General features: G+C 37.1%; 1 protein-coding gene across 1 annotated transcript in view; it reads left to right on the forward strand.

Annotated features, from left to right (window-relative positions):
- ITPR2 (inositol 1,4,5-trisphosphate receptor, type 2) overlaps positions 1 to 20,424 on the forward strand; it is a 505,193-nt gene that overhangs the window by 110,374 nt on the left and 374,395 nt on the right. Inside the window, exons 3-9 of the mRNA XM_012641030.1 lie at positions 7,376 to 7,491; positions 8,282 to 8,368; positions 10,419 to 10,577; positions 15,815 to 15,913; positions 16,222 to 16,305; positions 16,610 to 16,756; positions 20,136 to 20,231. Coding sequence (XP_012496484.1) covers positions 7,376 to 7,491; positions 8,282 to 8,368; positions 10,419 to 10,577; positions 15,815 to 15,913; positions 16,222 to 16,305; positions 16,610 to 16,756; positions 20,136 to 20,231 — 788 coding nt within the window. The remainder of the gene's footprint in view (positions 1 to 7,375; positions 7,492 to 8,281; positions 8,369 to 10,418; positions 10,578 to 15,814; positions 15,914 to 16,221; positions 16,306 to 16,609; positions 16,757 to 20,135; positions 20,232 to 20,424) is intronic.

Raw genomic sequence — 20,424 nt, forward strand, 5'->3', positions numbered from 1 at the left:
AGTTTAACTGTTCACCTATTAGAAAATTATTACTTTCTGAATAGAGGGCTTGAGGCCATAAAATTCCCTGTCCAAGTGTTTCTGGCTTAACACTGTGCTGCTTCTGTTGTATTCATAGGTTCAGATAGTCTTTTTGTAACACATTTTTGGGCCCTTGTGGGAGAATTTCAGCATCTTTAGGAATTTGAAACCAGGGAAAGCTAGACTGTCACGTTATGTGTTTTAATTTCAGTGACTGTACCTAGGTGTATTTGTTAAAGTTTTAATTTGATAAATAAAAGAGTGTCTTCTACTAAATGATGAAGATGAGCATTGGAGACAGATTGATCTGGGTTAAATCTAAAAACTAATTTTGAGACTTTAGATTTCTAAAATGTTCTGAGTTTCTCTTTCCTCATTTGTAAAACTAAATACTTACCTCAAAGGGTTTGTAGAATAATTAAATGAGGTAATGTATGTGATAACTCCTGATATACAGGAGATACTATACAAATATATACTTATATGTAAACATATATAAAATATATTATAAATATATGTGTATATATAAATATCTATGGATGTATAAATTCACTTTCTTTTCTTTCAGATCTGATACTTGTGTAATGGAATTTAGAGACTTGCATTTTGATTTGTGAATCAGTCTGCTTATTACACATTTTTGATTATTGGTGTTAACCTGGCACATTGAGAATGGAAAAGTTAATTGAAAAATTATACATTCTGACAGCAAATTCCACTTACATCTAGTGTAATGGTTTGCTCAATGCTGAAATTCACACCTTGACAAGAATGTAAATTTGTTAATGCATTTAAATTTTATTTTTTCCTTCCCACTCCAAATGAAACAATGGATAATGTTTCATTTGTTCTTGAATATTTACCCATTGACAAACGAATCAGGCAATTAATCTCTTTGAGATTAAGATTTTATAACATTTTTATTGATGTTTTAGCATTTATTTAATTATATATACTCTTGTAGAATATTTCTCATGACAAACCATTCATTAGTTTCTTTTGAAGTATAACCGTTGCACAAATATATGTTTATCTTTGAAATATTTCTGTAGAAGTTGTGTTATGTTGCACACCTGTGGTAGGATGAGAAAACCGAAGCACATTTTACTCTCTGGCCAGTGTTGTTTCCACTGTCTATACTTGCTAAATACATTAACAAGTGCCTTAATAAATACCTTAACAATTCAATCTTTAATTGACTAAAATCACATCTGTTATGGGAAAGAGGTGTTCTTAGTATGTGGTAATAAAAACGATGCTTTTTGAGGAGTTCCAGCCATGATCGTCAAATCAAAGTTGAGGCAGAGAAGTCAGAAGGTTGCTGTCTGAGGATATGAAGGGCTGTTGTGCAGAAGCCGGATTAGATTTGTTCCAAATGGCCTGGAGGTGTACACTGTAGAATTATGAGCAGTATTTAAAGTGAGACAGATTCTGCCTCAACATGACAAACCTGCTTCCAAATGGCGTCTTTGTATAGCAAGCAGCACATTGAATTGGGTTCAGAAGCTCTCAGTTCAAATTCCAGCTCAAATCCTTACCAATGTGTGGACCTAAGAGAAATCTCCGTTTCCTTCTCTGTAACACAGAGGAAATAACCCTGGCTAACCCTCAACGGTGTTGCGAAGATCAAATGATCTTGATCATCAACACGTAGTACTCCTTACGGTTTACAAAGCCTCTCCATGGTAGTAAACTGTATTGAGCAAACCAGGTGTGGCACTCATGTCTTTACCACCCTGAGGTCAGGCAGTCACTTGCCAGGCATCCTACGAGTGGTTGAACTTGTTCGTATTTATAATTTATTCTAAGCTAGAGATTCTGTCATGCAGGACTGAGGCATCTCACTCTCTGAGTTTTTGCTTCTTTACCTCAAAGAAAGGAAAGGTTGGATTTATCTGAGGCCCCTTCCAGGTCTGACATTTTCGTAGTCGACAAGCCTGTAACAGAGGCCAGTTCTTGTCCTCTTCAGTAGTAAAATACCTGACTTTTGGCTAGAGGAAGTTATACTGCAACCTATATGTTATGATTAATTTTAATGTTTGCTAACACATGGAACAAATTTTCCTTGGCTTTTGTAACATTCTACATAGATACCCTCTCTACACTTGCCTTAGGCAAGGCGAGGGGAGTAGATGTTTGGTCTGAAATGTCCATGCTTAAAACAAAACAAAACATGCTCCTTTTAAAAACTTCTAAATATAAAGAGATTTATGCAAACACTGTATTTCAGGATATGTTTTTTAGAGAAACTGAAAAACAAAAACAGTTACAGTTATATTTTTGGCTAATGAATACATACTTCTCCCTTGATCAACTCTCATTCTAATTGCTAGTGTCTAGCAGCCCCTTTTCTGCCTGTCCTTTACTCTAGGGAGAGTTTTCTTTCCGCTTTCCATTTTATCGTAGGGAAGCTTGTGCTTCTGTCACAGAGACGTTGTCTTCGCTGAACTCTTCTCCATCCTCTTTATATCATAAAGAGGGAAAGAAAAGCCCCTGAGGCTCTCCCTCCCCACCTTTCTCCACGTGGAGATAATAAAGCTCCTGGCAGCCATGTTCCCTATAATGAGTATGACGTAATTTTACAGCTACTGTGAAAGAGCCATTTATTGAATGCCTGCCTCGTGACGGCCACTTGCGGATGGTTTAATATGCCTTGCCTCATTTAAATCTTAAGACATCTTTAGGAGGAAGGAGAAATGAAAAAGTAAGAACCTGAACTACACATACAATAGCCCCAAATGGCGCTCTATAGTCAGTTTCTGGGGTGCAGAAATTGCCACAGATAACAAATTATTTTAGAGAGTGCTTTTACAGGTACAAAGCAAAACATTTCAAAGCTGTTTGGGCAGGTATTGTAAGTGGAGGTGTAGACTGGTTTCCTGCCAGATTTCCATGGAATCACACTGGAAGGTTGGTTCTTTGACTTACAGGGTTACATGCTGTGGGTTATGTCTTCCATGCCATTTGAGTGGTTTTCATATTTCTTCCTTCCGCGAGCATTTGTAAGCAGGCAAAAATGCCGCCAATTCTTTCAATTTAAAGTGAACACTTCTGAGTGGCTTAATTTTCTTCCACAGCTGTAAAAAAAAAAAGTTCTAATTCTAAGCCATTGTTCTTATAATATTGCCTGACTGAACATACCGTGTCTTGTTGGATTACTAACATTTCCTGAATATCTGTAATTCTGCAAAACTGTTGGCCTCGGATCTTAAGGTTAAGCTTTTTAGAAAATTTAACTAAAATTACTTCCTTTTATTTGTGCTTTTGATGCTTGCTCTATGCTTTTTTTTTTTAAATCTCTTGAGCCTTAAAATGCTGAAGAGATTTTTGTAACCTAATTAAAAAATGATGCAGAACTGATTTCTAATTGGAGAACTTTCTAGAACTTTTTTCTTAGCAGTATTTCACCACTAGTTTTAGAGGATGAGCAGACCAGGGAACACTAGAGGGCTATAGTTTTAGAAGCAGGGTAAGGAGGGATGATGAGGTGGTTTCCCTGAAATCGCTGAGTTCCTGCACGCTGGGAAAAACTAGGCTTGTCAAAGGCTCTGCCCAAACTGGTGCTAGTGATTGCATCAGCATATTTGAAAAGCTGTTACACGGTAATGAAGATCTTATCCTCTGCTCACTGCCATTCTGTTTCAAGGAAGTGGAGAATTTTATACAAAAACATACTGTGGCATCTCAAACCAAAGGGGGAGACATCTGGTCGTTAATTGGGCACACTGTTGGTGTGTGTTGAGGTTTCATCTGAAAACTCTACTTTTGTTACTCTTTGCTGAGAGCTCTCTAAATCTTGGCGAGTCTATTGCTGAAAGAATGAAGCAATATCAATAATAATGCCTTACATCTCTAACAGGGCTTTAAAGTTCTCAGAGAACTCTGAGAACTTTCACACAGATTATTTTTTTGCACACCTCAGCAACCCTGCAAATTAGGTGTGGCACGTATTATTAACACTTTCATTATGTAGTAAATTTAGCATCAGACAAAGCGTGTGACTAGTCCAAGACCAGATTTTTTTTTTTTATGAGTTCCAAAGAAGGCAGAGAGAGAATTAAACATGCACACGCTTCACCACCACCAATAAAAGCTTTTATACAGGAGACTGTGTGTGCCCTGCGTTCCTTCCTGTCAACTCAAACAGCCCTGCAGTATTCGTTCCCACGCAGAAACATTCGGTTACTTACCGTGATGTAAAATGAGATGTCACCTGTGGGAGGTTGCTGAGGGGGACTTTGAAACTGAGGCCCTGAAAATGAAAAGGGCTTTTGACATCTGAGGCGTTGTACCTCAGCCAGAGTGGGTGGAGGCTTGTTCCATTTGGCCATCTTCACGTTCCCCCTCCCTCACCCTTTCCCCACATCTAGTCAATTATTAAGCCTGTTGGTTCGGCTGCTTTCTCTTAAATCCAGGGCTACCCAAAAGCTACAGTACAGCCCGGGTTCAGACCCCGGCTCTCTCTTCACACTGTCATGGGCTTTGGGGCTGGTCTTCTTGCCTCCTGCTCATGTCACCTTTCACATGCTGTAAGAGCTTACAACGCTTTAAGAGTTCAGTGTTTTCCATGGGATGTAGTCCATCTTCCTTAGCCCAGAACATGACACCCTGCAGATCCTGACTTCAGCGTACCACTCCATTTTAGTATCGCTGCCTAGGTGGTGGTTTTCCTGCCAGGTAGTGGCTCCCTTAGCATCATTCTCTGCCCTTGTACCAGCTGTTGGCTCATTTGGAATGCACCTCCCTCTGAGTATGGGAACCCCCTTGCCCATGTGCTGAATGGTATTGGCTCTTTAAAATTTGGCTGTGTCTCCTCCTTCCTTCTCCTTTGGGAAGTCTGTTCTGACCTCCCTCCCCGGTGAAGTTGGCCACATGCATCTTTGTGCCCCATAGCACCTTCTCCAGAGCTCCATTGTGAAGCTTCAGTAGACTGTGAGCCCTCAGAGGACAGGGTCTGAGTCTTAACACCTAGCATGCAGGGGATGACCCCATGCAGGGGGATTACAGTAAAACACGGGCTGGCCCAGTGTTTGGCTTCACTTCACAGTGACCTCGGCCACATAATCAGGAGTGTTTGACTATGACATGGTTGTTTACCAGCTCCCAGCAATTAGGACTGCTATGGGGGTGGTGTATAATTTACAAAACATATTTTCTCTGTCAAATGACCATTTCCTAATGAGTTTAAGTGGGGATCTGTAATAATGGAGAGGAACACAATTTTTTTGTTTTCTTTTTATACATGAATAAAGTCAGAAGTATAGGCTCTAGAGTTCAGTTGCACTTGAACATGGATTTCTGCTTTTGCTGCACTGAGACAATGTAGAGTTTTGTCATTTGCGTAATGCAGGGTAGTCAAAATAGTCTGCAGCATTAAATTGGGAGCACTCTTTTAGCAGTATTTGTGAACAATCTATCTCTATATTTGTGCTTCAAAAAATTTGTATTATTCTCTTTGCAGTTGCTAATGTATAGGAAATAACTGCTAGGGCTTGTGAGATATGCTGCCAAGGTAAACATTTTTCAGGTGTAGGTCTTTGGTTTTCACATGCATGTGCTGAGTGGTGATTCCTGTATTGTACTGTAATTTTGTTGGTCTCTCAGCCTACTTTTAGCAGCTGGAAGGTATCTGTTTTCAACTACCTATAAAATATTTACTCATCCATAATAGTACCTTTTAACCTAGAAATTAAGAATTACTTTTCTGTAGCTTTGTGTGCACATGGAGGAGTGGGGCAATCCGTAGAATTTGTGTTTATAATTACGAGATATAGAAAAAAGTCATCATTTCTTTTGCCTTTTCTAAATTCCTTAAAACATTTACGGTCATATTTCTTGATCATTTATGTCATTAGAACCATAAGAAAGTGAAATTTTTAAAAAGATCATCTTTTAGCAGAGGAGGAATGGAACAAATTAAACAAATTAAACTGAGTATAAAATGGCAGGCAAGATTTAATTTTGAAATCATGGGATTATGCTTAGAAATATCCTGACTTGGAGGAAGAATCTTTTGATAGAGTTCCTGTATTTAATTAGATAAATTTATAATCTGTGTCAGAATGAAGTAAAATTGAGAGAGCTTATAATTTTGCAGGATCTAAATTTGGTAAAATATGTCAAGAAATCTTAAGCCTTAAGTAGAGGTAATTTGTTTGATAGATTTTCTGTTGTAAAAACATTTGTCAAAGAAAGGGTCTGTGAATGGAGGCAAAAAGGACTTTGCCTGTGAAAATATTGGGACTGAATATTTTATTATTAATTTAAATTTTTAAAAGTTAATAAAAAACTATTCTTGATGTAGCAAAAAGATAATCTTTTTTTTGATAATCTTTTAAAATATAATTAATTTTAAAGAAAATAATGGAATAAGTGTATTATTATTATAAAATAGTCAATAATGTGGCTAAAATGGATATTTGAGTTGACTGAACTTTATTTTTGTGACACATAATTGAAAAATGACAATGATTATAAATATTAACATATCAACCAAAATAAAGGAAATTTGTAAAATCAAATTCTTACAATTTTTTGTGAGAAAATGAAATTAATGTTGGAATTTTCTATATCACTACTCCTTTATCATAGAATACTGGGATTTGACCTTTATTCTAGATTGCAATTTGTTCCACAAGCATACAAAATCATTTGCATATGGAGAAATTGTTTAGTCCTTCCATTTTCCTCATTAAAAAGAAAACGTGTATTTTTCTTTTTAACTTAGAGATATCACTCACTATACTACTTCACTATGATTTTCTATCTTGATGTTTAGTAGTGGAGTCAGGACTATAATCTTGGTTTGCATTTTTTGTTTTCTTTTGCTTTATTTTTCGTCATATCACACTGCCTCTCAGATTGCCGCACCATATTCACCCAGGTATTTGGAAACCTGGGGAATGGAAGACTCTAATCGTCAGCTGGGAGTGTTTCTACTTCCTGCATCACTTTGGCCATCAAAGATACATACCACAAATATGTATCAATTTTGCACAGTGAGATAAGGCAGTGAATGCCATGAATCTCATTCCATTCACTTTCTAAGACCAGATCCCCCACCATAATTAAGAAATGCCTTATAACAATTACATTGATTTGACTTCTTTACGAATTACACTGGCTATAATAGTCTTTAAAAAACTTACACTACTGAAGACGGGGATATTTTAGCTGAGTTTAAATAATTATTTGAAAAGGATGTTATAGAACAAATTTAAGAATTGGCTGGACTATACGTTTAAAATGTTTCTTATACTCAGGGATTCCAAGATTTCAAAACTAGGTGATAAGGGAAATTTAAGAAATGCTGGTAGCCTTAGTTACAGTATTTTTGTTTGTTGGTTTGTTGTAGACTGCCTTTTCAAGGTGTGCCCTATGAACCGATATTCTGCCCAGAAGCAATATTGGAAAGCCAAGCAAGCCAAACAAGGGAACCACACAGAGGCAGCCTTGCTGAAGAAACTACAGGTAAGGGCCAGGCTTCCATGTCCACGAACAGCAATAACAAAAAATGCATTTGCAGCTTTCTAGCTTTGTGATTTCCTAATGCATAGAGACTTAGAATAGATGTAGCAACACATTGAAAGTAGAAAGGACTTTTAAGTAATAGGGTGCGACCACTTATTTCCTGGCACGTAGGTAGCACATTACTGCTGCACTTTTTTAGGGTGTGCCAGAATAATTCAAAGCTTTACATCAAAATCTAAACCAATTCAGAATCTCTGTATTAAATCCAGTTATATTTTACTTGACGTAATACTTAATTTTTTTTCCCCTGAAAGCCTATGGGAAAAAAAAATTGAAAGACCATTGTTTCTGGTTTGGCTGTGTATAAATTTGATAGAACTTAATTTTGCATCATTAAATTTCTATTACTTTTAGAGTTGAAAACTTTGAGGCTTTTAAATTCACCTACTATCCTGGTTGTTTTTTTTTTTTTTTTTTTTTTAAGAAACATTCCTTCTTTAACTAATTTTATAAGACCAAACAGTTTAGTACTATTCTGAAATTTCCCACATAAAAGCAGCAAAAGACTTCTTTTGTCTGCATTTCAGCATAAATTGAGAAATTATCATACTATATTATAGCCATTTAATTATTGCTCCCTTCCTCCCTCTGTCTCCAAGCACCAAGAGTAAATCTACCAGCTCATTTTATTTCTAGGTGTATTCTTTGTTCCTAAAAAAATTATTGTTTGTCAGTTATTGTACCCTGTTTATTATGTTTCCACACTGAATATTTGGTAATCTTCTTACAGCATGCTGCAGAACTAGAACAAAAACAAAATGAATCAGAGAATAAGAAACTGTTGGGAGAAATTGTGAAATACAGTAATGTTATACAAGTAAGTATTTATTTTCTCTTTAAAGAGGTGAATATTTTGTGGGTAGGAAGGCCAAACTGCATTAAAATTGTGAGATACAATAGTTTGTTCTTTGGTAGGAATTATAGATGTTGGGATATATTCAGTTATTATTCAGTGCACTATTCTATATGTTTAAGTCTGATGTATACTCATCCATTAATAAATGATCTTATCTGGATGTATGCACAGGTTATCACATCAAAAGGAAGAAGGTAGGGAAACACTTCCTAAAGGCCTGTAATGAAATAGTCCTTTAGATTGATGGGACTAATGTTTAACATACGGAGCTCTATCTTTTTATTTCGTAGAGAAAGTATTCGAATTGTACTTTCAGATGGAAGTTGTCCTTGAATTGTTATTTGAAGTTCTTACATTTCAATTAGTGTGCACACTCTGATTAATCTCATCTGCATTCCTTTCCTGTGCTTCATTTAGATCTTTTTTAGCTTTTTACTTGGTTATTTGTTAAGATATGCCCCACCTTGTTCCAAAAAGAATGTAAGGCATTTTCCAAAATACACAACCACATAACAAGATAAAATAGAAGTAAGTAAGGCAGTTGGGTCAAAGGGAAAATAATGGTTGGATGAATAAGCTCAAGTCAGGGGTGAGGCATGTTCATAAAAGTCATGTTGTAAAGTCTGGTAAACTTTGGCTCGAGGTCTTTTTGTTGCCCACTTAGCTATAGGGAAGCATAGTATGTTAAGGCATTGGTCCAGTAGGGCCATACCTAGAGCCAAATGAGAGGTCTAGAAGCACAGCTGTTCCCAGGAATCGGACCAGGGAAGTGTTTCTCCTATGCACACTCATAAAGAGGATACTGTTTAATACAGTAAACAGTAGCCTTCACTTCCTTACAGAAAATACTACAATGAGGTGTTTCATAGAGCTGTTTTTAAAAATAATATTCCCTGATATTTTGTTATTGGCCAGTGACAAAATGTCAGAGCACAAGGCAGTCAAAGCAGTTTCCTGATGGGATGAGATGAGAGAACCTGGGTCTGCAGCTCCTGGGACGTAATCTAATGATAGATAACGTGATACTCACAGCGTGAGTGAGCTGCATGTCCCTTGGGCAATCCTCCATAAACAGAGTTTCTCTTAACTATGTTTTGATTAATATTAAGTGTCAGCAAGTGGAGCTTATGTTCCTTGTCAAGTGCCTGAAGTGCAAACGTTTGCCTGGTCAGTTAGGAACTGAGCCACATGCTTCAGCACAGTGGATCCCATCGGCCCACGAGAGTTTCCACTGGTTTATGGTAACATGGGAACCAAGGGTATGACAACGAGCATCTCAAAAAGCTGATTTTTTTCCCATAAAGAACTGCCCTTTATTTTGAGATAAATTCGCAGGTACTAAAATTGCCATTCTTTTTTGAAATGATTGTAATCATAGATTATTTGGTTTGGTTTTCCTACTCCGTAGACTCATGTTTTGGTAAGATTTTGTCCATGGACTCTGAGAAATGGTGCTTGTACACTCATGTGAGAGGTGGTAGGATCAGCATGGATCAGCGTCCTCTGGCAGAAGTTGCAGAGCCTGTTTGGGATTTGTGGTCTGTGTCCTCACAGAGGAAGAAGTAGGGCTGGCTGTGGGCAGGGGTGGTTAATAACACTAAGTGGGTCCAGGCGTTGTTTTAGTTTCTTGGTTTTTCCTTAGCATAGTCTGTTTTTGTGGCTGTGTAGGCATTGAGAAAGGACATAGTTTAGGGGAAGCTCCAGGTCTCCTTTGGAAAGCCCGGTTTTATTCTGTTATTTATCGATAGATGACAATCATTCAGAGGTGTCCCCTGCTTTGTTTTCTGTTCACGCCCACTTCATTATGCAGCAGAATTGGGGGTGGAGGTGAGGAGGAACCCAAAGAAAGTCAGGTTGGAAAGATGGTGAGCGTGGAGTCCGAAAACAGCTCCTTTGTTTAATCTCCACCTCAAGCCATGTTGTGTGGCTATGATATATGTATAAATACATAAATGTGATTAACAGAGGAGACCAAAGAATAAAGGTGGTAATCCCTGTCTCTTCCCTACAGCTACTGCATATAAAAAGCAACAAATATCTGACTGTCAACAAGAGATTACCCGCTTTACTGGAGAAGAATGCCATGCGTGTGTCCTTGGATGCTGCAGGAAATGAAGGGTCTTGGTTTTATATTCATCCCTTCTGGAAGCTGAGAAGTGAGGGTGACAATGTATGTAAATATAAAATTAAGAGGGAAATAGTGGGTTCATAAAGAAAATAATTCTTAATAAGTAAGAGAATCCAGAAAGTACAAAGAAAGAAAATACAGTTTTTAATCAATAATGTTATTTTTATGTTAATATCTTTACTAGGTTAAACACATAGCTTTATAGTACAAATTGTGCTCAGAAATCGTAACAGGCAAAGCTTAGATTAATTGAAAATCATCTGCCAACTAGAATATGTGTGAAAGAACTTAAGCAACCTTAGTAATGGCTCAGACTTATAAAAGAGAAGCAGAATTTGCTTTCTTGCCTAATGAGGAGGGAACATGGTTATAAGGAAAATGAGCCATATTTAGGAAATGGTGTCTGCCCCTTTGAATTAATAGAGTGACACTGAGATTTGTGACAATATTCCATTTACTGCTTTTTTGGCCAGCTTCTTACAGTTTGTAAGCCTTAATAGATATGTAATGTGTGAGGAGCTGTAGGTTGGCATCTGTTCATTGATGACAACTATATTTAAAATACATTGTGGAATATGTGTGTATTGTCATGTAAATTTTAGTAGTTGGTAGAATATTTTCTGCTACCTTACAGAATAGAGAAAAAAAATTATGAGAAATGATTCAATAGAATCAATAGTTGGATTTTTTTGTGTGTGTAATAGAGTATCAGGTGACAGTTCTTAGCACATGGGAGATGCTCAGTAAATGCTGGTTAACGCTGAACACTAAATAACTTTTGTAAATAGAACACCTTACAAATATTGGGTTAGGTGATCAATAGTTGAGATTTTAAAAAATTAACATTATGAATTCAAAGCAATATAAAAGTGTAATTATTCTGACAGTTTTCTCAATACATACTTTGATTACCTTTTTAATGTGTTATAGAATATTTCTTGTCTTAGAAATGTCTTCTTTTTATAGTGAACCTATTTTTTTCCAGTGAATTTTGAAGTACAAATTTAATTCCACAGGATGCAAGCTTCATGATTTAATTTGGTTAGTAGATTATCTGGTGATATCTTCCTTAGGTAAGGTCTGGCAGAAGCATGGCATGCAGGAATGTAATGCACTTTATGTCTTGTGTTGGTTGGATTCTGTAAAAAATAAAATAAGTCCTACTTTTTATGTTTTTTTGCATCAAGTGATGTGTGCTGTGAGCATGATACATATTTTATTTTCAGTAGGTAGTTAATTACAATCAACTCTCAACTATTTGGGGACTGATTATGCAGTTTGTGAACTATTTGTATCTTTTGATGCACTTTCTGGCAATGCTTCTTCCTCTCCCCAACCCTCAATGGAGTAGTGACCTGTCTGTAGGTGACCCATGAAAATTAAACATCAAAACAAACAAAACCTGAGCTCAAGCTCTGAAGGAATGCGATGAAATGATTGAATAAATTGGGGCCTTTGGAATAGCTGTGGATCTTATTAAATTTATTCTATCTCTTTATTTATTCATCCTATCTGTTCCTTTCCCTGCTTCTAAATCACTTTACAGAGTCAATAGAGAGTTGAATGTAATGAACTATTTCAAATAATTAGTCAAACTGGAAAAGCAAAACAAAACAAAACCTATCACTCAAACACTCATTCTCGGTGAAAATGGACAATGTAATTGTTAAGTGCAATGTAGGAGTGAGTTCTCCTCATCTAGATGTGCTCTGTAAAGCATGGCTAAAACAACCTTCCACGTTGCTTTTTGCTGAAACAGCTCACTGTTTTTGTTCGCCACTGTGTAGCTTTTGTGTGTGAATAAGGTTGCTGTGAAAGCATAAGTACACCCACAGCCCTTTCTTGGCCACATAAATAATTGTATTGTAATAGTCATTTTCTTCCCTAAAAATAGATAGCATTTTTCTAAAATATAAACCTACTGTAATTTGTTGAAGGCAATTGGAAATACTGTCACTTCATAGCTGGTGGTTCAAGTACTACCAATTTTCTTTAAAAGCATATTAAATTAAAAAGAGAAAATTGCAATGTTTAGAGGACTTTTAAGATGATTATTTTACTATTTGGCAATAGTTGTGTTACAATTTCGATTGTAAGTATCCAACAACATATTCTGTGACCCAAATGAAATGCAAGAATGAGGCTAATGATAGTCTGGGAGAGTACTCTTATGATATGGCTTATGTAATTGTGGGATGCGTGGCTTTGGGGGAAAGGCAGATTTATGGATCTCTCAGCTTTCAACTGTGTAGAAAGTCCTTGGTTACTGTTGAATTGTTAGAAAGTCACTGGGGACAACCATGAGCAGAGAACATAAATATTTCATTTTCATTTGTCTTCCCGGGATTGAGTAGTTAATTTTTCATTTTCAGTTTTGATCTAAGAAGATGTGGGTTCTTTACCTTGATGGTAGATTTTAAAAGTGAAAAAAGGCCATATATTCTTTAAATCAGAGAAAATGTTAACTACTATGGGAAAGAAACTCTTCAAATAGCAAGTAGATTTTGCTATTTAAAAAAAACCTATATGCCTTGAATTTCTAGCAGAGGTGGAACCAGAACCCTGGTGTTTCAGTTCCTATTGTGATGTTCTTTTCACCATACCAGGTGCCACTTCAAAAGAAGGGTAGCTGCTAGTGGCCTTATATCTCTCTTTATTTTCAGCAAAATACCAGCTTCAATCTTATGGCTTTTATATAGAATTAACAGAAATGCTTTTGGAATTGCAATTAAAAAAAAAAAGATGTTCGTGCACTAGAGTGAATGCAATGGCAGATCCTAGGATGTGGCAGAAAATGATTTCACCCTGAAGTTCTGTGTTAAATATCCAGCTTCTCAGGAAGCATCTGATCCTATGTGTGGATCAGGCCCCAAGCTGCACTATTCCGAAAATATTACCAAGTTCCATATTTGCCAAGTTATCTAATTAGGTATGAATTTCCTGAGAATAGAGACTATTTCTTCCACACTTTTGTTTTCTTCCTGGCACCTCTTAATGTTCTTTTTATTTCATGTGATTGGCATCTCGTCCATATCATTTGCAAGTTTTATTCAGCTTGATTAATCAAGGTAGGCATTGTCAAGAATAGGAACGAGGACTAGAAAATTAGTAAATTAAAGTGGGATTTTACTTGTGAATGCTGTTCTCATGAACCCTTGGAAGCTGTTTCATAGACATCAAGGAATATTTTGGCTATATGGCTGGCCTCCTAAAAATGTATAAGGCTTTATGGGTGAAGTAAATATAACATATGGATTGACCCAAAGTTTACAGATAACTGTAGTAAAATAGTAAGACTTAGAGCAGTGACTATAGGTGCAACCAAAAGGATTTGTTGAATTGGAAGGACATAGTTAAAATATATCATTATAGATAGCAAATTATTGGCTAATATTTGATATAATACAGATGAAAATGAAATAATAAGCCGAATCCAATTGTTTATCAAGAAATTGGAAGACCAGATGTAAGACTGGCAAAACGTGGTGTCAAGCTCCCAGTAATTTATGGTGTGGATGACTGCTTGGGTCTCTACATGGTTCTGCGACTTGGAGCTGCCTTGGTGTCATGGGCAATAACAAATGTTTTTTTGGGGGGTGGGTAGGGAGTTGGAAATATACTTATGTCATGCTGATTTTCATTTGTTTTTGTTTATAATTTAATTTTTTAAAAGAGCTACCAATTTTTGTTCAAAGATAGAAAGCAATATAAAGATATATTGTGAAGAGTCTCTCTCTTACCCTTTTCCCATCTGTCCAATTCCAGCTCCCTTCCTCCACAGCTAACCACTGGACAGATTTCTTTATCCATGCATCCCTATTCTCTTCCTCTCATTTTTACACAAAGGATAGCATACTGTATGCCTTGCTCTGCTCCTTCATCTTTTCACTTAACACTGTTCCTTGATGATCTTTCCTTATCTGCACATAGAGGGCTCGTCTGATGAGGCTTTGTGAGTCACAACATCTGACTTATTATGGACTTGGAAGGTAGGGTGATGGATAGAGACTAGTCCTGCGAACAGCAGAAGCTATTTCTACCAACCAAAGAACAGCTTTCCTTTATTTGATTAGTGAGCATGAGGCTTCTCCATTGTATTTTGATATCCAGATATAGTTTGTGACAATAGCACCATCTGTGAGTGTAGACTCCTCTGTGTAATCCATATAGTGGATAATCTGATAGTGAAAATATGAAATGATGTTTCTTAAAGTTTGGGTTTAGGTTGAGATACAGCACCTGGAGAAGTTCTGTTTACTCATATTGACTGAGTCCTACTTTGTTTTTCATTGATCTACCAATCTATTCAAATATTTAATTGGTATAAAATATGCAAGGAAAAGGTTTTGGTTTCATTTCTGAGATGGTGATCAATTCTTTAATTGAAGTGTAGGCATTATAATAATATGTCCTCTGAACAAATTTAGCAACATAAATAACTTTGATAACTAAAATTAAACTGTTCATTATTATCATTAAGAAAGGATAACTTCACTTCCCCACAGTTTGACTTTTGAATAAAAATACTTGAAGATAAAGTAGACAATGCTATGATAGCATAAATAAAAAATCAACTTAGACTTACTTATCTAGAACACTTTTCCCATAACCAATGTTAGTTTTTATTTAAAAAATAAAATAAAAATAAAAATGAACACCAGGTTTAAGGAGCAATATTAGTTTCTGATGTTTAAAAATAAGTGTGAACCACATGCTCAAGGCCCAAACAAAGAGTATATTTCTACAAGGTTACCTAATTCTGCCTTTTTGAAATCTAGACACTATTAGAATTTTTAATACATTTCTGAGATTGTGGGAAGATCAAAATTACCAGGCTTTTCTCTCATTGCAGAGATAATACAAGTGTATAACATCTTCTAGTTGCCCTTGAAGTGGTTCCAATATTTGGGTAGATTGCTTTTTTTGGTGGCAAATGCCTGTATCTGCTGTGCTTGTGGCATAAGACCTCATGTGGAGGGATAATGGCCTATTTATTGACTTTAAGAAAGCTCTAACTGAAATGGGAGACTAATAAGAAAAAGATTTACACTAGCTTTATGAATCCAGATGGATAGGCGCTGTGGGGCATGATTATATGATCATTTATTAGAAGGCATTTTACCTCAAAGAGAAAAAGAATTGAACTAAAATTTGTATGGATGATAAAAGAACCAGGTGTCAGGTCAATAATGTGGATTCCTGTGCAGTTATTTTTAGCTTCAAATATAGTGCCAAAGATCCATGCAGTGTCTCAATTGAAATTTATCTCTGATTCCTAGATTGTTGTAGGAGATAAAGTTGTTTTGATGCCCGTGAATGCAGGACAGCCACTGCACGCCAGCAACATAGAACTTCTTGACAACCCAGGGTGTAAAGAGGTAAGTTCAAGAGGAAAAGGAATGAATTTGTCTATCTTCTCATGAAAGAGAGGAAAAAAAAAGTCATATAGTTTCTTTCATTGTTTTCATGAGCATAATCCTAGTTATTCTAATTAATATTCCTAAGGTACATGTAGATAACAATTAGTCTTTGCTATTTTTGGATGGTCTTTTGAAGATATTTGTATTGTGCTACATGCCTCATTGATCAAAGTTGTTGTTTCTCTCCTTTTACTAGTTGAACTACTAATTTCTGGTGTAGTATGGAATTTGTAGTCTTATAACTCTTAATATTTCTTCATTAATAGGTGAATGCTGTTAATTGCAACACTAGCTGGAAAATCACTTTATTCATGAAATACAGTTCATACCGAGAGGATGTATTAAAAGGAGTAAGTATGTGCTGCATAGCACATTTACTGAAAGAAATGAAGGCAGTCTTCCTGAAATTCTAGATGTAAAACTTATGTATCCACTGGGGTTTAAAATTTAGAAAGTGACTACAACCTTAATACTCACTGAATGTTTCACTGAGTCTCCCCGACCAAATATTTTGAAATGTATAGGTAATCATTAAAAGCCCAGTAGCTAGCAGTAGGCCCCAGAGTATCAAAACCAGGAAGAGACACCTACTTCTCATGTCTGTTCATTCGCATGGTTTTTGGAAATACAGTGTCTCTTGACCTTTTCTTCTAGGGTGACGTTGTTAGATTGTTTCATGCGGAACAAGAGAAGTTTCTGACTTGCGACGAATACGAGAAAAAACAGCACATTTTCCTTCGAACAACCTTGCGCCAATCAGCAACTTCTGCCACTAGTTCTAAAGCACTCTGGGAAGTAGAGGTATGTAAATATACATACATACATATATATATATATATTTTGCTTTTAATCAATATTTAGATCAAAAAGATAAGGTTCACTAGGCTGGTTGTTTTATTGTTATAGGCATCGTTTATGATAGACCCATAAAACAGAATAACTTTTGTGAACCAACTTGTACCCTTCATTGCTGTGACCAATTTGAAAGGAACTGCTTCCTTCTCCTGTCATCTCTGTGGTATGTCTCATTCTCTCTCTTTCTCTTTCTTTCTTTCTCTCTCACACACATACACATTTAGTAAGGGCATAGATATAATTTTACTTTTTAAAAAATTGATTGTGAAATGTTATCAAGACTGATCAGCCTGGAGGCCATGTGCCTCAAATGGCACTGGAGTTAAGATAGAGTAGGATGCCTTGCTTTGAGTAAAGGTAGATTCCAGAACTACACAGTCACTCAGGAGAACAACGCTTATTTCTTTTGGGGAATGCCATGTCTGTGGGAATCAGGGGACCCATAGTTAAGAATTCATTTATCCTTTAAAAAGTATTTCCTAAATGCGGCAACGTGGTAGAGTAATTAAGAAAATGTAAGCTATGGCCTCTCCTCTCCTCCTTTCCTCTCCCCCCCTCTCCCGTACCCTCCCCTCCCCTCTCTTCTTTTCTTCCATCCTTTCTTTGCTTTTCCTTTTTTTGGAGACAGGGTCTCCCTCTGTTGCCCAGGCTGGAGTGCAGTGGTGCGCTCATAGCTCCCTGTAACCTTAAACTTCTGAGCTTGAGTGATCCTCTCACCTCAGCCTCTGGACAAGCTGGGACTACAGGTGTGCACCATACAATAGATTTCTTATCATTGTTCTCCAAAAACTTAAAAAAAGTAGGGATAGCAATAAGGTGAGATGTTATTTAAAAGCTGTGTTAATGAAATACAGTGAGTTCCCTGCATTTCATGTGTCTCTGCCTACTTAATATTGGTTCTAAGTCTGTTAAAAGGAGTTTTGAAAATTCTCTCATTTATTTACTTTTAGTTTTATAGCTTTTGCTGTAGCTGTACCACTGTTTTGAAACCCCTTCCATCAAAATGCATATCTAGAAATACTATAATACATTGAGCAGTCAGAAGAGGAATGAATAAATAACTTAATAATTTTGAGATAATGTCTTTACTTCATTTAAACTTCCCTCTCCATAACAAATTTCTCTCAAATTATTGGACCTTTCATATAACTTGATGTAAAAATGTTTTTGTGTGATTATATACTGAAGTATTACTAATTCATACCTGCAGTACGTTTATTTTTGTAGGAGATTTGAAAGATGCAGACTGCAGGACATTTCTCTGCTGTGTGCTGTAACAGACGGGCTTCATTCAGGAGGGCTGAGTGTCATGCTTAGGGTGGGCATCAGGCATTTCAAGCAAAGAGGTGTGTAATGTAGGGAATTAGGTTCAGCATTATTGGAAGGGCTGGAGGAAGAGAACTGGAGCAGGGGATGTATGTTTATGTCAAGGTCTGGCTACTACTGCTCCTCCTCTGAGCCTGCAGGCCTCTCCTTGTGTGCTGTGGTGTCCTCACCCACTCACCCTGAAGGAGCCTGCACTCGTCAGCTGCCACCACTGTACTGCAGCCAAATGGGGAGCCTCTCTCCTGCCTTCCTCTGCTTTCCATTCTAATGGGAATGCCGGGTGAGGCTTCCAGCCCCTGTGGTCGAGGAGCACTTAGAAGGGTGGAGACTGTCCTGAGGGCTGCACACAATATCTAGCACAGGCTGTACTTCCCTGTGAATTGTAGGATACAGAATATTTTAGCCACTGCCTGTTAAATGCCAATAGCGTCCCTCCAACATCCTCATGATAAGTGAAAACACCCTCCCTTCCAAATCTCCAAAATGTCCTTTACACTGCCGTTGCTGGACCCACTTAATATATGTGAGAGTAGTTCCTAGTCCAGGGGCTACGATAAGCTTCAGGTTATTTGTTAACCCTAGCAATTATATGCAAACCGTGTGTGTATGTGTGTGTGCATATGTGCATGTATGTGTATGTGTGAGACAAGCAATAGATTTTATCAGATTCTTAAAGCCTTCTCCAAAGGAGTAAAAATTCAAACGTTGTCAAGATCACAGGGGACAGTGTGATTAGCAAAGGATTTGTAGAAGTTTGATTTGAGAACTGAGCCTTGAAGGTTGAGTGGGTTTTTGGCCACAGAGGGAGTGTTTTGTTAAGACTTCATGCATTTTGAAGTATTTTCATAATTATTATCTTATTTGAGTTATAGAGTAGGGGGAGATGTAGAAACTGGAGTCTAGCAAAAGGCATTAGAAAGTTAAATAAGTTAGCATAAAATTTTTGGCAACAGTAGGAACCAAAGGGTGGTTAGTACTAACAAAAAGGTTATCTGTTGAGGGAGAATAATGAAACGTTATCCTTGCACTCTGCCATGCCTTATGGTATTTAATCTGCACAACCATCCAGTAAATTAACTCCATTTTGTACATTGAAGATGTTTGATTACTTGCTGTGATCAGACTGTAGCAATCAGTGGAGCTGGGTCTCAAATGTGGTCATCTGACTGTAGGGCCTGAGCTGTTCCACTGCCCTGTAGCACCAGCTGTGTCAGACCTGTTGCTTCCATTCCCAGTGAGCCTAGCGGCTCAGCACCTGGGCAAGGCCAGTTCCCAGGACAGGCATCAAAGGACATGGTGCCAGTAAAAGCATTCATGGAAATGGCCAAGAATTAAGTTAGTTCAGACCTCCAGGCCTTGGTATTCGTAGTTCTTTCTGCCTGGAATGATCTCTTCCCATTTCCTGCATGCCTGTCTCATTCTCATCCTCCAGGTTTCAGCTCATATGTCATCTCCAAGTGGCCCATGCTGATTACATCTGATGTCTCCTTCTCTGGTTACTCAGTCATGCACTGTGTATGGGTCCTTTATGGCACCTGTCAAATTTCATTTATTTCTTTGTTTGCTAGTTCTCTCTCTTCTCCATTAGAATGAAAGCTCTAGTCTTATCCACTGCTGGGTCCTTCTTGCCTTGAAATGTACCTGGCACATAGTAGGCTCATAATACAATCTACTGAATGAATGTTTGAATAACAAATGGGGGGAAACCTCCCAGCATTTCCAGACTTGGTCTTGGAAACCTGCCTTTCTGAGTAAGGTTGTATTTGCAGATGTAAGGCATGAGTGTCATGTATGCACAGTGAGTTAACAACTCTTCTAACATGTCTCTTGCTTATTTGTGGGGAATTTTGTTCTTCTGCCACATTGTACTCTCATGAAAACATATATTAGATTTGACAGGTCAGCATAAACAGGAGGCTATTCCATGTAAACTGTTGGCATTCGTCTGCCAGGAACATGAATATCATTTTGTCGTTGTTCTTGCTCTCTTTGTCTGTAGGTGGTTCATCATGACCCATGCCGTGGGGGTGCAGGACAGTGGAACAGCTTGTTCAGATTTAAACATCTTGCAACTGGAAACTATTTAGCTGCAGAGGTAAGACTCGTGGATATAGCGTTGTTAAGTGTCTGACTCTGAAATAGTGAAAAAGGAAATTGGGCTCTTGAGAAGACATTCTATTTGCAGTCGTTATACAGTCGTTATACAGATTTGATTATTGCTTATAATGTTCTGGATTGGCATATAAATTATTTTTAAAATATAAATATTAGTCAAATTATTAAAAATG

Source organism: Propithecus coquereli, unplaced genomic scaffold (genome assembly GCF_000956105.1).
Source record: "Propithecus coquereli isolate 6110/MARCELLA unplaced genomic scaffold, Pcoq_1.0 Scaffold16, whole genome shotgun sequence".
Classification (NCBI taxonomy): domain Eukaryota; kingdom Metazoa; phylum Chordata; class Mammalia; order Primates; family Indriidae; genus Propithecus; species Propithecus coquereli.